At 44.5% G+C, this 20,442-nt stretch overlaps 1 protein-coding gene across 1 annotated transcript in view; it reads right to left on the minus strand.

The window, feature by feature from the left end:
• Nucleotides 1-313: 313 nt before the first annotated feature.
• MED27 (mediator complex subunit 27) overlaps nucleotides 314-20,442 on the minus strand; it is a 117,798-nt gene continuing 97,669 nt past the window's right edge. Inside the window, exons 7-8 of the mRNA XM_063315985.1 lie at nucleotides 7,079-7,156; nucleotides 314-785 (exon numbers count right to left, since the gene is read on the minus strand). Of these exons, the coding sequence (XP_063172055.1) occupies nucleotides 651-785; nucleotides 7,079-7,156 (213 nt within the window). The 3' untranslated portion in view covers nucleotides 314-650. The remainder of the gene's footprint in view (nucleotides 786-7,078; nucleotides 7,157-20,442) is intronic.

Below are 20,442 nucleotides of genomic sequence, written 5' to 3' on the forward strand. Positions count from 1 at the left end.
ATGACTAGTTTTAGTTTGCAGGCAAAATAAAGCATAGACAAATGTAAGGGAGTTCACAGAGTCTTTCCACTGGTGACTTTTTGCTCCCAACAGAGCTGGATCCAGGAGAGGCCTTGAGAAGCTGAGGAACAGGCGTCAGAAAGCAGGAAGGAGCAGCTGCCCTTTCTGGAAATGAGTAAGGGGTTATTTGACAAGATTCCTTTGGAACCCTGATGTTCTAATCAACAGCCCATTGCGATAATAAGGAGGAAAGGGGTGAGGAGCCCATTTTGGACTTCTGCTCAGAAATTTTAAAAGAAGGAGAATCGAAGAGCAAAAGGATCAATTTTTATTTATATAAAGAGAAGTTTAGAACTGCAGACCAATTTGATGGAAAGCCCACATCCTCTTGAAAGCCATCAAGGAATTCACATCAAGTAGTGATGCTGGGTTTCGAGAGATGGATAATAACCACTCTCCCCATTCTTGGCCGAACCAAGTCATTATCATGGGATGGGTTACAATGGTCCACCAAAAGATTCATCTAGTCCTCCTGAGGTTCATGTAAATATTGATCTTGGTCAAGGAGGAAACAGAATTTTTAGCCATATGGAAGGTCTGACTTCTGCTTTCTTTTGTTTCCGTGTGTTCTTATCAGCCTCTAGATTGGGTCATTGCCTACATGTGTCATGGAAGGCTTCCAGCGTCCGAAAGTCACGCCAGGTTGGGGGGAGGCCATCCTGCAGAAATTTTCCACAGCGTTGGCAGGGAGCTTGGAATAGCTTTATGTAACTTCTCAGCCAGGTCTGAAAAAGAAGAGAGAAAAAGAAAGCTATGAACCAACCCAACATCAGAGCTTTGGTTCAGACCACAACATGTCTTCGATGAAGCCCTGATGCAGATGTAGAAAGGAAGGGTGCAAGGCCCAAGAGCACAGTTTATCTGAGCTTCCGTTGTTCTGTTCTCTTCCAACTTTCTCTGGAGGCAATAACAGAAACGGACGTTCCTGCAGCTACAAGCAGGTATTTGAAAATAGATCACCGTGGACTGAAATGAAATTCAGCTTGACCATTCACCTACAAGGGAGACTTTGCAATGCAAGGCACCAGCTCTCCTTTCTGCCTTGTGGCTTCATCTGTTCAAAAGCCACCAGGAAGAGGGTAGAACCATCCTAGTCCATAAAAGATCCCTACAACCCTTTTCACACATCTCTTTCTCAACACCTATATATTTTAGCGCCAATATAGATTTTAAATGGTTGTAGAACGGAGGCCCTGGTATTGGAAACAAAATCATCTAGGGAGGCAGGAGCAGAGCTGCAGATGGCAGGTCCATTTAAAAGCGAAGATGTGGGAAACCTTTTGTCTCTCTGAAAAAAATCTTTCAGCCAACAACCATCACCTAACTTATTTAGACTCTTTGGAGACAATTCTGCTGCAGTCACAATGTACCTCCTTGGTTTCCTTGGTCAACTAGGGCTGCAAATTGAGTTGGGAAGGAGAAGGAAAAGGGAAGATTACCCTAGGACTCATGAAAACTTTCCTTTTCATTAAGGATGAGAATTTTGGGGAAGGGTCTGAAGTGGGGAGAGTCACAAGGTGGTCTTCTGGGTTCTGGTTAGTGCAAGGTGAGATGATGTAAGAAAGGGCACTTTAATATTTAATCTAACAGAATATAGGAGCTATTTGGTAGACATAGGAATTGAGCTTCCACAGAGAACCCAACCCCTGTTGTTTGTAAACGATGCCTTCTGTCATCGATTATTTAGTCATTCATATCCTTGTTGTTGTTGTTGTTGTTCAGTTGTTAAGTCGTGTCTGACCTTTCGTGGCCCCACGGACCACAGCACGCCAGGCCTTCCTGTCCTCCGCTGTCTCCCGGAGTTTGCTCAGATTCTTGTTCGTTGTATTGGTGATGCTATCTAGCCATCTCATCCTCTGCCGTCCCCTTCTCCTTTTGCCTTCAGTCTTTCCCAGCATCAGGGCCTTTTCCAGTGAGTCCTCTCTTTGCATTAGGTGGCCAGAGTATTTGAGCTTCAGCTTCAGGATCTGTCCTTCCAATGAGCAGTCAGGGTTGATCTCCGTAGGATTGACTGATTTGACCTCCTTGCAGTCCGAGGGACTCTCAAGAGTCTTCTCCAGCACCACAGTTCGAAAGCGTCAATTCTTCGGCGCTCAGCCTCCCTTATGGTCCAACCCTCACAGCCAAACATCACTACTGGGAAAACCATAGCTTTGATTATATGGACCTTTGTCGGCAAGGTGATGTCTCTGCTTTTTAATATGCTGTCTAGATTTGCGATAGCTTTCCTCCCAAGGAGCAGGCGCCTTTTAATTTCATGGCTGCAGTCACCATCTGCGGTGATCTTGGAGCCCAAGAAAATAAAATCTGTCACTGCTTCCATTTCTTCCCCTTCTATTTGTCCGGAAGTGATGGCCATGATCTTAGTTGTTTTGATGTTGAGTTTCAAGCCAGCTTTTGCACTCTCCTCTTTCACCCTCATCAAGAGGCTCTTTAGTTCCTCTTCACTTTCTGCCATTAGGGTGGTATCGTCCGCATAGCTGAGGTTGTGGATATTTCTTCCGGCAATCTTAATTCCGGCTTGTGATTCACCCAGCCGGGCATTCATATCCTGCTTTTCCCCAAAGCTGCTGAAGGTGGCATATGTAGTATTTGCTCTTCCAATTTTATCTCCATGATGATCTTATGAGCTAGGCTGGGCTGAGAGGAAAGGAATGACCGGTCCAAAGTTTCCCAGTGAGATTCTATGACCAAGGATGGACTTGGATTTCCCTCTCCTGTTGACTATGGTTGCCCTCTTCAACATGAGCATCCTCCAGGTGCATGGACTTCAACTCCCAAAGTTCTCAGCAATGTCCATGACGGCTAGGATATTCTGGGAGTTACCCATCAGCACAGAGGGAGTCCACCTGAACTACAGCATCATCTCAACTGACTCTTGACATTGGATTGCACTGACTTATCATTAAAAAGGTTAGGGGACCTAATTATAAGGGCATGCATTACCTTGGGGTAAAATCATGGAAGATTTGGAACCCTGCAGAATTGCATGATGATCTCCTAGATGTCTGGGCTGTGAATTTTTCCATCAACTCCATCAAGCCAGAACATTAGCGTTTGCATATTGGCAGGCCTTCTGCCAGGAGCCAAGCCGTCCCTCAAAACACATTTCAGTAAACTACACAAAGTCTGTTTTGATTTCCACCTCTTCTGGCAATGCAGCTTTGCACTCATCATCACGCATGCGTGCGCTAAGACCAGACCAATCGTGAAATTGTAAATAGCAAGAGCCTCCACTGCTCACCTGTTCAAATGGCAAGGAGAAAAAAAACTGCCTTGCACAATATGTGGGAATGTGGAACCCAGTTCCAAAGTAATGTCCCCTGAGTCATTCACCCCGCTTTTAAAGATGGAAACAATTTTGGAAGACCAGCCGATACAGTCATTGCCAACATCACCAACCTGATGCAGTCTTTTAAATCTTAAGCACGCTGCTAAATGCAAAATCTTAGTCTTCATGTTAATGTGGGAATGGCCATCAATTTAAATCGTTTTAAAAGGGGAGGATGGAGGATCTGGGTGTCAACAGCTACTGGTCTTGATATCTCCATAACCACCACTTCTGCTTGAGAAAAGCAATGGAGGAGGGCACCTTGAGTTCCCTAAATTCATCCAGTTGGCCAACATGTGTCAAAGAATGTTGGATTTGATTCATCTTGGACTGATTCAGAAGAGTTTTTGGGTTCTTCAGCCAATGTTCCTGCATGGCCCATAAGCCGGATACTGCTGCCGTTCCCAAGTTCAGCTGTTCCCAAGTTCACTAGATGCATACTTGTGGCTTGCTTATGTAAGGCTAATGGTCATAGCAACATCAGTGCATAGTTTGAAAGTGACTTACTTTTGCAAAGAGGGTGCATACATAGATGGAAGTGAACTCCACCTAATCACTTCCCATTAGATAACATCTCCACAAGCCACGTTCAGCTGCTGGAGGGGGATAGGAAAATGGCATGGAAGTAAGGCGGAGAACCTTCTGTGGCTGTTTATGGACAGTAGAGAGCCACATTAGTTGAAGAAGAGTGGAAAGTGGGCAAAGTCAGGATTTTTTTTTAATCCTGGTTTTCCCTTTTTAAAAACCATGCTAAGCCTATTTTAGAGCTTACCACTATAGTGTCTCTGTGTGTGTGTTCGTTCCCTGCTTTGGAATAGGACCAGTTTTCAGGAACTGCAGTCAGAAGAGGCAGTAAAAATGGTCTCTGAAGCTTGTGGTCCCTGTTTTTCTTTTTAGAATAATTTTTATCAAATAAATTTTTAACAAAGGCAAAACCACAAGAGAAAATAAAGATAACAAAGAATAGTAAATACGGGAAAAATAGAAAAAAGAAATAAACAGAGAAAAGAAAAAGAAAGAAAAGGAAGATTATAAAGAAGTGGCTTCCGATCTTCTTGACAGTGGCTGTAGGTACTTTTCATAATCTCCTTCTTCCATAAGCTACCCTTTCTAATCTTCAAACCCATAAATCACAAGTTCATTTTTCTCTTTCTTCAGCAAAAAGTCCATAAGGGGTTTCCAGTCAGTAATAAATGGAGTTGTTGATCTTTCTCTAATCACACAGATTAATTTTGCCATCTCCACTACTTCTGTCATCTTCACCAACCATTCCTCCTCTGTTGTGCTTATTTCAGAGCCTTTGAAGCTTGAGGTCCTGAAGACAAAGGGAAGTGGTGGTCATCAGGCACGATTTAGCACTTCCATCCTTTGCTCTCTGTGAATTCCCTTCCACTTGCCATGTAACTGAGGAAATTAAACATATAAATGACTATCTGGACATAGGTGAGAATGGAGGTCTACCAAGATTAGTCTCATCTACATGGAGTGGTGATGGCTCCCCAGAATTTCTGGCACAGGATTTTTTATTTTTATTTTTTAACTGGAGGTGCTGAAGATGGAATCTGGAACCTTTGACATGGAGAGCTATAGGGCTACTGAAAAATATACCTAGTTGGGCCTAAGCAAAGGCCAAGAAATAATAGAAGAACAGCATTTTAACGTCTCAGCTTTAATTAGTCCTTGGTCATTGGGATGCAATTGGTGGGGATGAGAAAGAAAAAAGAAGGTAAGAAAGAGAAGAATGCTAAGCATGGTTTTCTAAGGTTAAGGTTTAGCTAGATTCTTCTTGTCTTTTGTAAGAGTCCATGTTATAGACTGCAATTGCAGGCTCAAGGAGATATGCAGCTAAAACAAATAAAAATAAAACAAGTTTCTGGGACAATCAGATTCAAACCAGGAGCAATGCTCATGAATCTTGTCATCTGAGGTCTTGGTGAATTATATCGATCAGAGAAAATTGTTCTCTGAAGACAACGTTGGCCGCCTTTATTAAAATGAATCCTTCTGTCTTCATTGGAACTGCCTCTCCATCTCAAGCCGTCAATAATGTTCTCTCTCCTCCCCCAGTATTTTCGGAGTGGAGAAATCAAGCAGAATGGTATTCAAACAGGGCTGGCCAATGGTGGTTTATTCGAGCGTCATCGGACTGGCCTCGCGTTCGTCAAGAGCCTGAAATATTCTGATGTGTTTTTCCTTTCTTGGAACATGAAGATAATTCAGGTCCGATGTGGTCTTTAAACTATTTTCAGAAGGTGGTTATGAAGAGAAGGAAGGTTAGACCTTGTCTAGATAATTAAGACTTCACTATATTATGTTGGTGGGACTGGACACTTGACCATTACTGTCAGTGGAATGAGTGTCTCTGGCTTGGCTTTGTTCAGTGCCATTGAAGGGAATCCCAACCACGAACCAACAGATCAAGCGTTCTCACCGGTCTCCCCACATCCACTTTGGGTGGTGGGACATCAGCCATAACGAGCAAGGAGCTGGAGAAATGTGAGAACGGTCTGAGGACCGAGTGGTTTGCAGCTCTTGGTGAAGTTCAAAGTCCTGGGCAAGAGATTAGTTCAGATCTGATAGAACTCTGTATCTTCTCCACTCTGCTGTCTGGGGGGCTTTGTACCCACTTTCCGCTCTTGCCCCACCCACGATGGCTTCAGCCCCACCCATTTTTAAAATGTGATTTCCACCCCTCTTTCATTGAGGAGCTTGACCACATCCCATTATTCTCCACCGCAACCCTCTGAGGTAGACTGGACTAAGAGAGAACGGCTGGCCCAGAGTCTCCTAAGACTTCCCACTCCTAGTCCAGCCCCATCACCATTAAGCCAATTGGCTCAAAATCCACAGGCAACTTCTGTGGCTGAGGGGGGACTAGAACCTAGGTCTCCCTGGTCCTTGTCCAGGATCTTCACCATTGGACCACATGGGCTCTTGGGTTAAGAGGGAGGGACTGTCTGGGTCAGAGGGACTGAATTGGGTTGAGATGGAGGAGGGAGGGAGGTTCTGTGGCTGAGGTGGGACTAGAACTTGGGTCTCTCTGCTCCTAGTCCAGCATCTTCACCACTGCCCCGCTCTGGATCTCATTATGCAGTCCCCAGCAAACCACCACTATAAGTGCCCTTGTCTGGAATGAGGAGGGAGAGGTAACTACAGGTGGTCCTTGACTTATGACCACAATTGGGACTGGAACTTCTGTTGCTAAGTGAGGCGGTTAAGTGAGTCGTGCCCGATTTTACAACATTTTTGGCCGCGGATAAGTGGATACAGCTTCTCCCACTGACTTTGCTTGTTGGAAGTCAGCTGGGAAGGCTGCAAATGGCGATCACGTGACCCTGGAACACAGCAACATCGTGAGCTGGTCGCCAAGCACCGTGACTGCAGGGACACCGTGACGATTGTAAGTGCAAGGACCAATCATAACTCACTTTTTTCAGCCCCGTCATAACTTCGAACGGTCACTACACAAACGGTCGTAAGTCGAGGACTACCTGTACTGCACCACCACCCTACAGCGGTATTCTTTTCAAGTTGCTCACAGAGAAGAATGACCTTGCACCAATTAAGACGTGCTGTTCCTTCCTGTGAATGTATTCAAACGTTTTGACTGGATCTGCACCTGTAACTACATATAAATTGATGGAAAACATGACCAGTGGTGGTCGGGGACGCTGGCAGCAAACCTACCATGAAGGACCTGACGACCACGTCTGGCATCTGAGGTAGCTGGTAATGTAAGAGGGCTGTGGTTGCATGATCAGTCACCTGCAGAGGAGGTAAGGAAGAAGAGTTAGGAAACCATAACTCAAGTAATTCTAGTTAGTGTTATATTACAAGATCAAATAATAAACATACGGTTTCACATGTCTTTATCATTCCTCTCCTACACAGTGGATCACCTGATGCCCTCTTTGGCCCGAGAGGGGCAATTTCCATCCATTGCTTATTTTTGCAATAGGCTACCAAGTGGTTGGTCGCTGGCTGTGTGAGAACGCTTCCATTTTCCTTCTTCGTGGGAACTTCTACACTGCAAGCCTCAGAGGCAGGGACAGCCTTGCTTTCAATAAAGGTCGCCCTCACTTGGCGGCCACAATTGGGACCGGCAACTCGATCTTTAAGTGAAGCAGTCGCTAAGTGAAACCGAGACAGTGCTTGTGATCCTACTTCAGCTTTCCTTTGCTTCCCAGACCTGCGAAGGTCGTAGCTGTGAGGATCGGTCGCCAAGTTACTTTTTCATCACCGTCGTAACAGCAAATGGTCACTGTACGAGGCAGTCACTAAACGAGGACGGCCTCTATTTACATGATGCTCTAGAAGGCTTTGGGGAGAAAGGGGGGCGCCTTCAAGAAGTAATTTAAAAATACCCTGTGTCATGGTTCCTGTCCTATGGAACAGTATACCTCTGAAATTCAGAGGTCCCTGACCCTGATCACCATTTTTAAGGCACAGAAGACTTGGCTTTTTCCTGGGTATTGACCCAGGCTGTTGGGTGACCCTCTCTTGGCGTTTCCCCGCTGTCTGTTTTTGAGACACTACAAGCACATTGTGCTGTTTTAATTTTTCTTTAAATTATCTAAACCGTTTTTCTTTACTGATGGTTATTCAGGAGGTCTGCCACCAAACTGTAGACAATCCTTTCCTCCCGCTTAGGAAGAAACAGAGCCAGTCTCCCTTCCTTGCTAAAAGACGCAGTCCTAAATTCAGGGGGGGACAAAATGTTTCTGTAACTATGCTCGATCTTAGCTCAAGGAATGCGCTGAGATCCGAAACCTAGTTCCTCAGGTTTTATTTTTGCGAATTAAGATTCTTGAGTGGCACCAGAGAGATTGCAACATAGTTGGGAATGTAGCTGGACCCAGTGAGCATGTGAATGGAAGACACCAAGAAATCTCTGGGCTGCAGACCAGAAGGAAAGAAAAGCAACGCCTTTAGAAGAAGATGGATGTAAACAATTTTCACTACAACTGCCGAGAAAATTGCACGGATGTCTTCATGGAGCTGAGCTTGTCTCGAGAACATCTATTTAAGGGGAGAAAACAGTGCTCTTAGATCTAATCAGGGAATAGCGACATCAGAGGTCATGTTCTAAGCTACGACACGGATATTGGCGTGCGTGTTAATCCCCTTCTGGCTGTGCTCCCTGAATGAAGTCTGGCCTGAAAGTTAAGCATTGAGGACTATCCTTCAACGGAAACCCCTTTTTCACACATACCCCCACTTTCCATTAACCTCCTCGGTTTCAAAAGGGCCACGCTGGAGAGCTGAAGTTATAAAAGAAAGTTGAAAACTTGTTGGCTGGAGGAGCTAAGGAACTGGAAAAAGTTCCTCTGATACCTCTGATTTAGGGAAGGTTTATGTAACTGAGGTCAAAGACATAGGATTTACACTTGGTAAATTTTAACCTTGGTTAGGCTTTCTGTGAGCTAGCATGTCATGAGAATGAGGAGTAATAGGGTATGGATGTATTTTGTTAACAAAAAGTCCTGTGGCTTTTTTTTTTAATACATATATTTTGCTGGTTAACTGTGCAGAGAAGTGACTGTTACCAGCTGGCAACCTATAAGGATTTACTTATTCATTTATTCAGTCAATCTATATCTTGCCTTTCTGATCAACTGAAAATTCAAGGGAGTTTACCTGGGGATAGATAGGCAGGTAGGTACACAAGGGGTATAGCTGGATAGAGAGATAGAAGGAGGGGGAGGGATTTAATGTATTTAATTTATGAATGCCTGACTTTGCACAGTATACAATAAAACCAAACAGAATGAAAATACAACACAATAATTGGACGGACAGACAGACAGATAACAAACAGAAAACAAAGATACTTAAAAACACACATTGCAAAATAAATAGAGCACACTCCTAGCTAGGTTCAAATGGGTTAGGGTAGTTTGTGCTTTAATTTGCAATGGGAACTCCCAGCACAATTCATTCCTTTGGGCACCCTGTAACAGCAGCAAGTTTGTATGGCACCAAGCCAGACCCAAACAAATTGCATTGTGGCTGAGCAGAGTGCGGGAACCTGGTCTCTAAATCCCGCGGTTGGAGGCTGGCGCATACAGATGGCCTTCTTTTCTGTATCTCCATCGCCCTTCAGCTCACGCCAATTAAAATTCAGGCCCTGATGCTCGCGGAAAGTGCAATTCATCAGTGGAAGCGCACACACCCTGGCCTTTAGCTCTGCTGTAGAGGAGGTAATTTTCTCCCCTCACGGCGAGTCAGAAATCTTTGTCAATCCTGTGCAAAACATCCCAACATCTCCCAGCGGCCATTCCCAGCCTGCGTTAATAGAGCCGTGCATGGAAGGCTGGGAGGGATTTTTTGGGGGTGGGGTGGCTGCTGAGGAAAAGAAAAATTAAATCTCCCCTTACGTGTTCAGTTCTCCAGATGAAAATCTCACTCTTGCCATGGTTTACTGGAAAGAAGGAAGGAAGGAAGGAGGGAGGAAGGAGAGAATGAGAAAAGGAAGGAAAAATAGGAAAGAGAAATGAGAGAAGGAAGGAAGGAAGGAAGGAAGGAAGGAAGGAAGGAATTAGAAAAGGAAGGAAGGAAAGAATAGGAAAGAGAGAGATGCGGGAAAGAAGGAAAGAAAGAAATTCCAATGGCCACATCCTTCGGAACTCACCATGTTCCTGCCCTAATTTTTTTAAAAAGGTGCTTTAAATTACCGAGGAAAGGTAGCCTGCTGCCAAACAAGGCTGCAGCCGCAAGCACCATCTGCATTTTCCGTGCTGCCTCTGCGCTCAGTATCGATCCCGGAAGACTTCTAAGAAAATGAAAAAGGAGGTGCCCACGGGTCAGCGGCTCCCTTGCTTTCTGCTAAATGGGTGGGGGCTGGCACTTGGCGAACGTGCTCACCCACCCTTACTCTGTTCCAGCCTCCCCAATTCCTTCCGTGGCCCGTTGGCTTAAAAATGTGGAGATGCTTCTGGCACTAGAGAGGCAGCAGGAAGAGAAATTAAGTTAAAAAGTAGAAAGGGATTACTTTTGCCAACAGGAGAACGGAATGACGAATGGTAAGCTGGTTGTGAAGGTTAACACATTAGCTGAGTAAATGTTAAGTTCACAGGTGTGTATAGCAAAAGGATTCACGCACCCAGTGGCCCCTGAACTTGGATGTGGCCCCTGGAGGCCTCCCCAAATTGTCCATAATTATCTGTCGTGTGAAAGGAATTAAATGCTCTGATTCTGTCCCTGGGTGATGCCAACACACAACATCTATTTCCTTCCTCTTCTGGAATGGCCGAAAGCAGACCAGCACATCTCTGACTCGGGAGGAGTTGGCCAACCTTGTAGGGTTGTACAGCATCCAGAGGATGATCCTTTGGAGTGCATAAAATCTTAATTCACAGGTTTCCCTTTCTGGGCCATCAGCATTCCCATTCTAGCCAACCAGCTTTCCCCCAATGTCTAGTTTTCCCCTCCCCAAAGCAAAGATAGCTTTAGACTCACAGCACAGCCATGCATACAGTCAAACCATTAGCAAAAACATTGGCCTGCTGTTGTTATTTCAGCCTGTGCGAGCCCTTCAAGGTAGACCAGACTAGGACACCAAAGTCACTACTTTATTATAAGGTTCTGTTACTATCTTGCAAGTCTGAATGTGCTCCTCCCCTCCCTTTAGCGAAAACTAGGGAAGGTCTTGTCTGAGACGCTTTCTCAGATTACAATTCTGGACCAGACTCAGATTTCTTTTATCTGAATGTTGTTTTGGCTGTAGCTCTTCCTCCTGTTCCTCAAGGTTATTCTTTCTGCCCATTACAGCCTGTGACTTTTGTTTTGTTTAACAGATCCACCACTAAGGTGGGTACTATTACTACTACTACTACTACTACTAATAATAATAAGAATCTGCTTTGGAGAGAGATAGGCATTGCCATTAACGAATTCAGCATGGGCACGCAGCATACTGTAATACCTGGCTAATGAGATTTCACTGCAATGTAAAACCTTATAATCATATTTTCCAAACAGAACGAGGGGCGACCTTGCAGCTACACACGCAGAGAAAGAAGCAGTGTTTTGAACACTATCAAAGCAGATACTAAAGAAGAAGGAGAAGAAAAGAGAGAAAAATCTCCCCGTAATAACAAACAAGGCACAGCGGCGAACGAAAGAAAAAAAAAAAATCAAAATTGAAGCGTCTGAGCAAAGGGGAGGGTGTCCCTGCCAGAACTCTGGCTTTTGTCCCCTCAAATGGCAATCTCTTTCAAGGTGCATTTGCTTTGACAAAGGAGAAAGGGAAAGATCGGCCTCCGCAGAGTTATTTACAAGGTAATTAGTTTTCCAGGCCACGGGAATAGAATCATAGGTTCCAGATATTTAATTTGCCCGTCCAAATTTGGATGCTGTTTGACTGGCAACCCCCCAAGTCATTTCATTAGTAGTCCCCCCCCCATTCCCAATCACTGCTCATTTTAATGCAATTTGATCTTCTAATCCCAAACTCCTTCCTTTAATGCTGGTTTTAATTCAAGGGGGAAGTCCTAAAGTTGCACAGGTCTTGACAACAACCCCAGGGGCATGGGGGGGAAACACAGACAGACCCATTGGCTGTTGAGTTAAACCCCTTTAGTTTGATAAAAGAAAGCTGTTTTGAACTTACAGGTTGTCCTCACTTAACAACCATTTGTTTAGTGATGGTTTGGACTTAGGACGGTGCTGGAAAAACTGACTTATGACCAGTCCTCATACTTACGACAGTTGTGGCATCCCTGCGGTCACGTGATCACAATTTGGGCGCTTGGCAACCAGTTCACATTTATGACCATTGCAGTGCCACTTTTAACCTTCCTGGCCAGCTTCTGGCAAGCAAAATCAATGGGGGAACTGCATGATTTGCTTAACGACCACATGGTTTGTTTAACACTCATGGTGATTCACTTAATGGCCACTGCAAAAAAGGTTGTAACTGCTTCGCTTAGCAACCAAAATTCCAGTCCCAATTGTGGTCATTAAGCAAGGACTACCTGTATTATTTTCAACTGTTATCTCCTTTGATTAAAAACTACGATATCAGCAAAGGACCAAATCTGGTGTGTCAAGGAGAAAAGAGCAAAAGAAAAACAGAATTTGCAAATGGGGTGCACCCAACTGGGAGCTGGGAATAAAAATATTCTTTGCACATGCCCTGGCTAGATCAGATCTCATTGGGTCTTCTTGTTCTATTCTGGGTAGAATTTGGTCCTGTTCTGTTCAGTTTTTGGACAGTCGACTGATAGCCAGTATTCTGAGCCCCTTTACACAATTTCCTTCTAGAAAGCTCAGCAGCAAACATTCCCAAGAAACAGAGCAGATTGATTAATATATCGTTATTGTATCGATATTTACATCAACCCCTGCAGGGGTTGGTACTACAGATCCCAGAATGCCAGTGGGCTAAGCCCCAACACATCTGGAGGGTGCAGGTTGCTTAAAGGGACAATCAATTTTATGAATGAACTTCACTGCAGAGGGAAATGTGAGTCCCGGCTAACTGAGCGGCTGGTGGATTTAAGTGACAGGGAAGCAGATCCTGGTTGAATGTTAGGAAAACTTGCTAAGCAGATCCTGGTTGAATGTTAGGAAAACTTGCTAAAAGGAAGAGGGAGTGAGCCGGGGGTGGGGTGGAGTGCTGCCCTTTCTTGGATGTGTCAAGGGTTTTTTTTAATTTGGATCCCCACCCTAGCAGATGGATGGCCTCAAGAAGCCCTTTCAATGCCAATTCCAAATAAATAAACAAACAAACAAATAAAATCGCTTGTTCACTGCACGCTCTGCCTCCCTTTTCTGGCTAGCACGTTTTATTAAAAGGGATCAGCTTTCGTGAGCTCCACCTCACTTCATCAGAAAAATGAAATTCTCCTAATTTTGGGGAGAACTGGCCAATGGCTGGCTGTCCAGGCTAAAGGTCATTTTTAGTGGGCTTACAGCAAAGGGTAGCTTCCACCAGCTCAAGGACTCCCAGCTATAAAGGGGGCCTTTTAATTTTTCCTTTAATTCTTGTAGGTCTCCATTTTAATTTCTCTCCTCTTTCGATTCTTTTGACTTTTTTACGCTGCTGTGGTTTGAGGGGAGGTGGAGGGGTGGATGGCAAAATTTCATCTCCGGAAAAGTAAGATGCAGATTAAAAAAAAAAAAAGCCCAAAGAAAAAGCAGAGGACAGGATGACTCTTGAGATCCCCCCCGCCCTGCCGCATTTTCCCTTCCTCTACAAATGAATCAGCCTTTTTTTTTTTAAACAGGCAGAGCAAGCAGAAGTAAAAAATGACAGTAGGTGATTATCCGGCGCAGATTTTAATAGGTGAAATAGGACACCTAATCTTAAACAAGGGAATACAAAGGGCCAATTTTTTAAAGGGGGGAGTTGTTTTATGTGCTGATATGATGAAAAAAGGTGTGAAAATGTCCCCCCACCTCAAAATCCAGCCAATTGCTACTTATTCCACGAATCAAGGGTAAAGAATGAGGGTTTAATGTGATTTTGATGCCGTCTGGTACATATGTGAAAAGAATGAAGTTGATGCCAAGGTTCATCAGAAAACTGCTAGAAAACATGATGAACCCCCCCCCCAAAGCCAATTTTGTAATGTCTTTTAAATATACCTCTAGCCATATATACTGAAGGCACCAAAGGAGAGGAAGAAGCTGAAAAACTTTAAAAAAAATACAAAGAATTTAGGGCATCTCGAACTTTGGCTTATTCCTATTTTAAACAAAAAGATGGTTAGAGATTTCCAGAGGATGCAGAAAAAAGGAAGAATTGTATCTCCCCTCTACAACCCTGACATTTGGGGGATGCATAATAATTGACAGGGCAAGAAAAAAAGAAAGAACGTTCTTGTCTATAATAGATAATTAAATTTTAGGAATTTGGTGTCCTCTGCTAGGTGGGGAAGCTTCTGGGGGCACCAAGGCAGGAGATACTTAGATTCAATCTTCCCATGTTGTCAGCCTTACCAGGTAGACCAGACAGGAATCACAACCAGATGAACTAATTCTACTTTATTGTTAAGCTACATTAACAGAATCTTGCAGGTCTGAAAGTACAAATCTGCCTCTCTCTCCTTTACAGCCCGAGAAACTAGGGAGGGGCCCTTCTGAGCCTCTTGCCCTGCCTGCTATCCAGCCGGGGGGTGTGCCCTCTCTTATCTGACCATTCCCCAGGCAGCATCTCTTCACTCCATCTCTCAAGGCCTTTCCCACATCCATTGCAAGATTCTTACAAGTCTAAAAGTACATCTCTCCCCATCTCCTTCACAGCCCAGGAAACCAGGGAGAGTCCCTTCTGAGCCTCTTTCTCTACCCATTATGCAGCTGTGGGTTCAGCTGCCTCTTATCTGACCATTCCTCAGGTAGCATCTCTTCGCCCCGTCTCCCAAGGTCTTCCCCACATACCATTACACACGCCAAGTGGCATGAAGTTGATGCTCAAGCCTTTGGAAAGTGGTGCTAAAATTTTGGTACCCCGTTGTACATTCCAACCATGCAAGGGGGCAATTTAACTGGCTGTCCCTGCAGCAGCTCGTCCCTCGTCCTTGGGGGAGGGTGGTCAATATTCAACAGCTGATTATGCAGGCGTTCATTCCATGCTTTTCCTCAGGAGATTAATGACAGGAATGCATCTTAATATATTACAATTTTGTGGTGCCCTTGTGGCCCTGGGGAAGCGGGGCCTTGAAATGGCACACTTGGGACAGCAAGATTGTGCACCAAGCTGGGGCAGTTAGAGGCCTGTTGGAAAAGCCAGGGTGCCCTCCAAAATTTCTCCCATCTCATGCCAAATTGGCCGAGTCTCAAAACTAGGGGACGACAATGTTAATCAATAGAACGGAGAGTTTGCAATTGATAGATGGTTCCTCCTTTCAGGCTCCTGGGATGGGAACAGGCTATGAATATTTTTTTAAATAGGATGTTTAACTTATAAAGTCCTACGCTTCTTATGGATCCATAGTTATATGGGTTTGGAAGAAGATGCCTTTAGGTGGCCTGTAGCATTTCTGGAGGGGTGGGAATGCTTTCTGTGTCGCTCCTGAATTGGAGAATGTGCTGCCCACCCCAGGAAATAAAATGATGCCCCTTTGGGATTTTTTTCAGGCATCTCATTTTAACTTGACCTTTCTTATTACGACCAGCATTCTGTTTAACAATTCTGTTCCCTTTTTTTTTAGAAAGCAACTTTTATGCCATCGTAAAAAAAAGGAAACATTAAAACACACCAAGGAAAAGGAATTGTTGCTAAAAACATCCATCAAAACCAGAAAATTCTCCCAAGCTTGAAGGCCCACCTGATGGATGGTGAAAATAAAATGATATAAAAGGAAGCTGAAGATCCTCAGATCTATCTCTATCATCTACCCACCCACCCCTCTTTTTCTTTTTTAATATTTGTGATCAATTTCTCTGACAGAAGCAAATTCAACCTCCCTCAACCATTCTGCCATGATGGTCTAGAGGGGGAATGCCAACAAGATGCTATTTTTAGTTGTGCTGTGTACAACTGCAGAGAAACTGAGATTTGATTAAGCAGAGTTTCTTTTTTTCTTCATCCAGCAGAGAAGACGAATGACCACCCAGCAGAACTGGATTTAGGGGCCCATCGTACCTGTCTTCATGATCACAAGACTTTTTGCTGAAACTTTTTAGCTTCTGGGCAAGTTAGCTACATTCTTGTATGCATGCATGCATGCATGCATGCATCCATCCATCCATGTCTTCCATCCATGTCTTCCATCCATCCATGTCTTCCATCCATCCATGTCTTCCATCCATCCATCCATGTCTTCCATCCATCCATCCATCCATCCATGTCTTCCATCCATGTCTTCCATCCATCCATCCATGTCTTCCATCCATCCATGTCTTCCATCCATCCACCCACCCATCCATGTCTTCCTTCCATCCACACACACACACACAAACCATACCTCACCTACATCCAAGGAAGAGAAAGAGAAAGAAATCTGGTATAATCTATCAGTTATTCAATACTATCCATACATTAACTGGAGAGAGAATTCTCAGAATTGAGGGGAATGAACCTTAACTTCTATTGACAAAAATTAATTAATAGGGAGCCTCAGACTGACTATAAAGAGATACCCCACACCCCAAAGACCACCCAACCCCAACTTTCTGATATTCTTTTCCTTTGTCACACAGCTTTCCAAAACTTGAGTTCCTGGTGGCTTCCTTTGTAGTAATTAAGAAATAAATGTTTGGATTTGGTGCCCCTGCAGATGCCTCTTTGTTGAAGTGGTTCAGGAGATGGTTTTCAAAATGACAAGAGCTAATGGGTGGAAGCCTCACAGGAGGAGATCCAAATTGACCATGAGAGCTATTAAGCAGTGGTGCAACCTGTCTTCTGGACTTTTGGGGTCTTCATGACTGAATGCTTCAAGCAAAAGGTGGATAGCCATTTGTCTGGGATGGTCTGAGGATTCCTGCCCTGGGCAGAGGGTTGGAGTAGAAGACCTCCAAGGTCCCTTCCACCCTTATGACTCTATGATTGTATTCTCCATAACACCCAAGGGTAGGACAAGAGCATATGGGTGGAAGCTTTACAGAGGGAGATCCAAACTCAAGTTAAGAAGGAATTTCCTGACCATGACAGATGTGAACAGTGGACCAGTTTGCCTTCTGGAGTTGTGGGGCTCCATCACTGGAGAGTTTTAAGCAAAGGTGGGATAGCTGTTGGTCTGAGGATCTCAGCCTTTGGCAGGGTGTTCAGCTAGAAGATCTCCAAAGCTGTATGAGTGTGATTCTAGCTTGGGCTAGTTTGCATTTGCTGTAAAATGCCATGGGGATATTTCAGCAAAAAACGAAACCAAAGAAGAGTGACCCACACTGCTACTTAAATATATGAAATTGATCAATATTGCACAGGTTTTATTTTCATATTGTAAAGCCCGTGGCCCGGCTTCAGAATGGAGTGCCCACCCCAACAGGAGTTTTTTTCTTGTTTATTTCAGTGGATGCCGGTCTGAGCATTAATAAAAAGGTTAGAGATCACCTCTGCTTTTTCACCTGCAGAGTTTAAAATGTCAGGAAGAGGCGGAGATGCCCCCAAACTACCCTTGGCTCTTTGTGATTCCACCCTTTAGAGTTTCCAGCTTGCATTTTGCAGCTCTATTCTCTCAAACTCTCCCTGCTGAGGCTAACAAAAGCTCAACTGCCCTGCAAGGCAGCTCAGGAAAATCTCTGGGGATGAACGCTGGTAAATACCTGAACACTTGAGCTATAATGGGTCTTCTGGGAACTTGACCCCCGCCCCCCATCAAATTAATCAAATCACATCCCGGGGAGCTTAACAACCAAGAAAAGATCTTTGGGCAGCTTCAAGAGACAGGAACCTGATCAGCTCCAGATGTTGCTTTCATGCAAATGCAGGGAACCTTTTCAAAATTGGGGGTGGGGTGGGGGGGAGGAGGGCAGCTCTTGTCCTTTCCTAAATTGAATTTGTTTCTTTGGCTTCTGGGGACTGCCAGGGGTGTCCAGTGACACAACAGCGTCACAGAGTGGACCATGCTGACCCTTTCGGCTAAAGTTTCTCCGCACCAATAGCACCACAAAAAATTGGGGGGGGGGTTCCCCCCAATTTTGGCAGCACGATATAAAGTTGACTCAGAGGTTTTGGGCTGAAGCAGAATAAGGGGTTCTGGGCTCTGCGTGCACAGCTGGTTTGTCCCAACTTTATTGCCACTCCAAGGGAAAACAAAATCACTGTTTCTCTGCTTTGCAATGTTTTTTTTAAGGGGCCACCTGAAAAAGGGAAAGCGGACTTTCTCATTAGACATCATTAATCACTTCTGGGGTGGCAGGAATCTGCAAAGTGTTCATACATCCTCCTGATTTATTTGTTGCTGGGTTATCTTTGGGGGGCGGGGCGGTGTTAGCTTATAATAGTGCTACTTTTATTTCTGCCCAAGTTCAAAGCACACCCACCGCCCGCACACTTGCAAGCAGCTATACGGATCCCCAGAAAAACAATCCAATCCAAACCAAACAAACCAGTTATAAAAACCTAAAACTTAGAAACATCATCTGCCAAGGTAACCACCTGATCTCTTATAATCCTGGAGCAAAATTTGGCAGCCTTTCTCATACGCGTTGTGTGTACGAACTGTGATGAACCCAAAATAAACAAGTGGCTGATTTACCTGGGAAATGAGGTAAAGTAGATGTAATTTATTTATGACAAATGTCCTTGAATACCAAAACACAAACTGAGTTTTTTCCATACTACTCTCTAGACAAGGACATAAATGTTCAGAATAAGGCATCTTTCTGTATCTTTCAGTCTTCTATTAAAAATGTAATTGCAAGGATTAAGAGAGAGATCCAGAACTCTGGCAGAGTATTAGAGCTACTGGCCAGGATCATGCCATGGCCAGGAATTAGACTAATCTGCTGTAAGTGGCAACTGTTCCTTTCTCCTCAAAGTGTGAGGCCTTCAGACTCTTGAATTCTTGAGTAGGGATACCAAGACATGAACCTTGATTTGAGTATACATAAATAGGGCTTGTGTTTTATTTATTTATTTATACTTCTTTATTTATTTTCGTCCCACCTTTATTATTTTCATAAATAACTCAAGGTGGTGGACATAGCTAATACGCCTTCCTCCTCCTATTTTCCTCACAACAACAACCCTGTGAGGTGAGTTGGGCTAAGAGGGAGGGACTGGTCCAAGGTCACCCAGCCGGCTTTCATGCCTAAGGCGGGACTAGAACTCTCCTACCACACCTGATTGGCCCGTGGGCTGAGAGAGAGCGACTGGCCCAAGGTCGCCCAGCCGGCTTTCGTGCCTAAGGCGGGACTAGAACTCTCCTACCATGCCTGATTGGCCCTTGGGCTGAGAGAGAGCGACTGGCCCACGGTCGCCCAGCCAGCTTTCATGCCTAAGGCGGGACTAGAACTCTCCTACCACGCCTGATTGGCCCTTGGGCTGAGAGAGAGCGACTGGCCCACAGTCGCCCAGCTGGCTTTCGTGCCTAAGGCGGGACTAGAACTCTCCTACCACGCCTGATTGGCCCTTGGGCTGAGAGAGAGCGACTGGCCCACGGTCGCCCAGCCGGCTTTCATGCCTTAGGCGGGACTAGAACTCACAATACCTGAGTATTTATGAGTAATTATACCTGGCAATCACCGGAATTCTTTCTTGATGGTTTTGTTCTTGCAATGAACTTCCTTATCGGAGTGCTGCATCCTTAAACCATGGCCTACGTGACTTGCAGTTCTAGTACCCGCGAAGAGAAGCTGAACTCACAGCATTTTTCCATAATGGATATTATTAAATCTATATAATACTAAAACTCTTGCATTTGTTTGTACTTTGGGGTTTTAACTGGGCGAAACGGTCCATCGTAGGGCAACCGTTTTTGAACCAAGGTATCTGAAATGGGCTAATTTACGGAATGCGTCCAAAATCCGGGCCCCATGACTCCCGTGGGATTGAAATTTGGCAAATTTTATAAACCATTTTATGACATTAAAATGATCATAAACCATTTTATGACATAATACAAAATGTCACAAAACATGTCCTGTGGTCAACTCCTGATGTTTGACTGGGCTATACCATTCAGCGTGGGCTACTGTCAAGGCAGAGACATTTCTGAAGGTCTCCCTGGATTTTTGAGAACTTTTCCGGTGAAGGCAGGACATTAGCAGCTCTGCTACTGTTGAAGGCATTGAAAAGTCTGGTAAGGAAATCTCCCTGAAACAATGACCCAACGGCTCATGGGTTGAGTAGTTGTGTACTAAGACTGGGAAAGGAGGGCATAACTTTGTGGGGCCAAGGGCCATGCTTTGAGCCATGCTGAGCAGCGCTCAGAATAAAGTGGGCAGGACAAAACAAAGACGTGGGTGTGGTGAGGACAAAATAGCAGGTGGTCCGAAGAAAACCATTTAAGTCTGACTTCATTTCAATTGACAGTTGCATTCAAGATGGTTGGTATGATCATTCCCCACCCATTTAATATATATTTAAAAAATCCAAACAGGGAAAAACTTTTTAACAGCCCAAACAAAAGCTGTTTCATTAGCTGTAACAAGTTTAAGGCGTT

This window comes from Candoia aspera, chromosome 16 (assembly GCF_035149785.1).
Source record: "Candoia aspera isolate rCanAsp1 chromosome 16, rCanAsp1.hap2, whole genome shotgun sequence".
NCBI lineage: Eukaryota > Metazoa > Chordata > Lepidosauria > Squamata > Boidae > Candoia > Candoia aspera.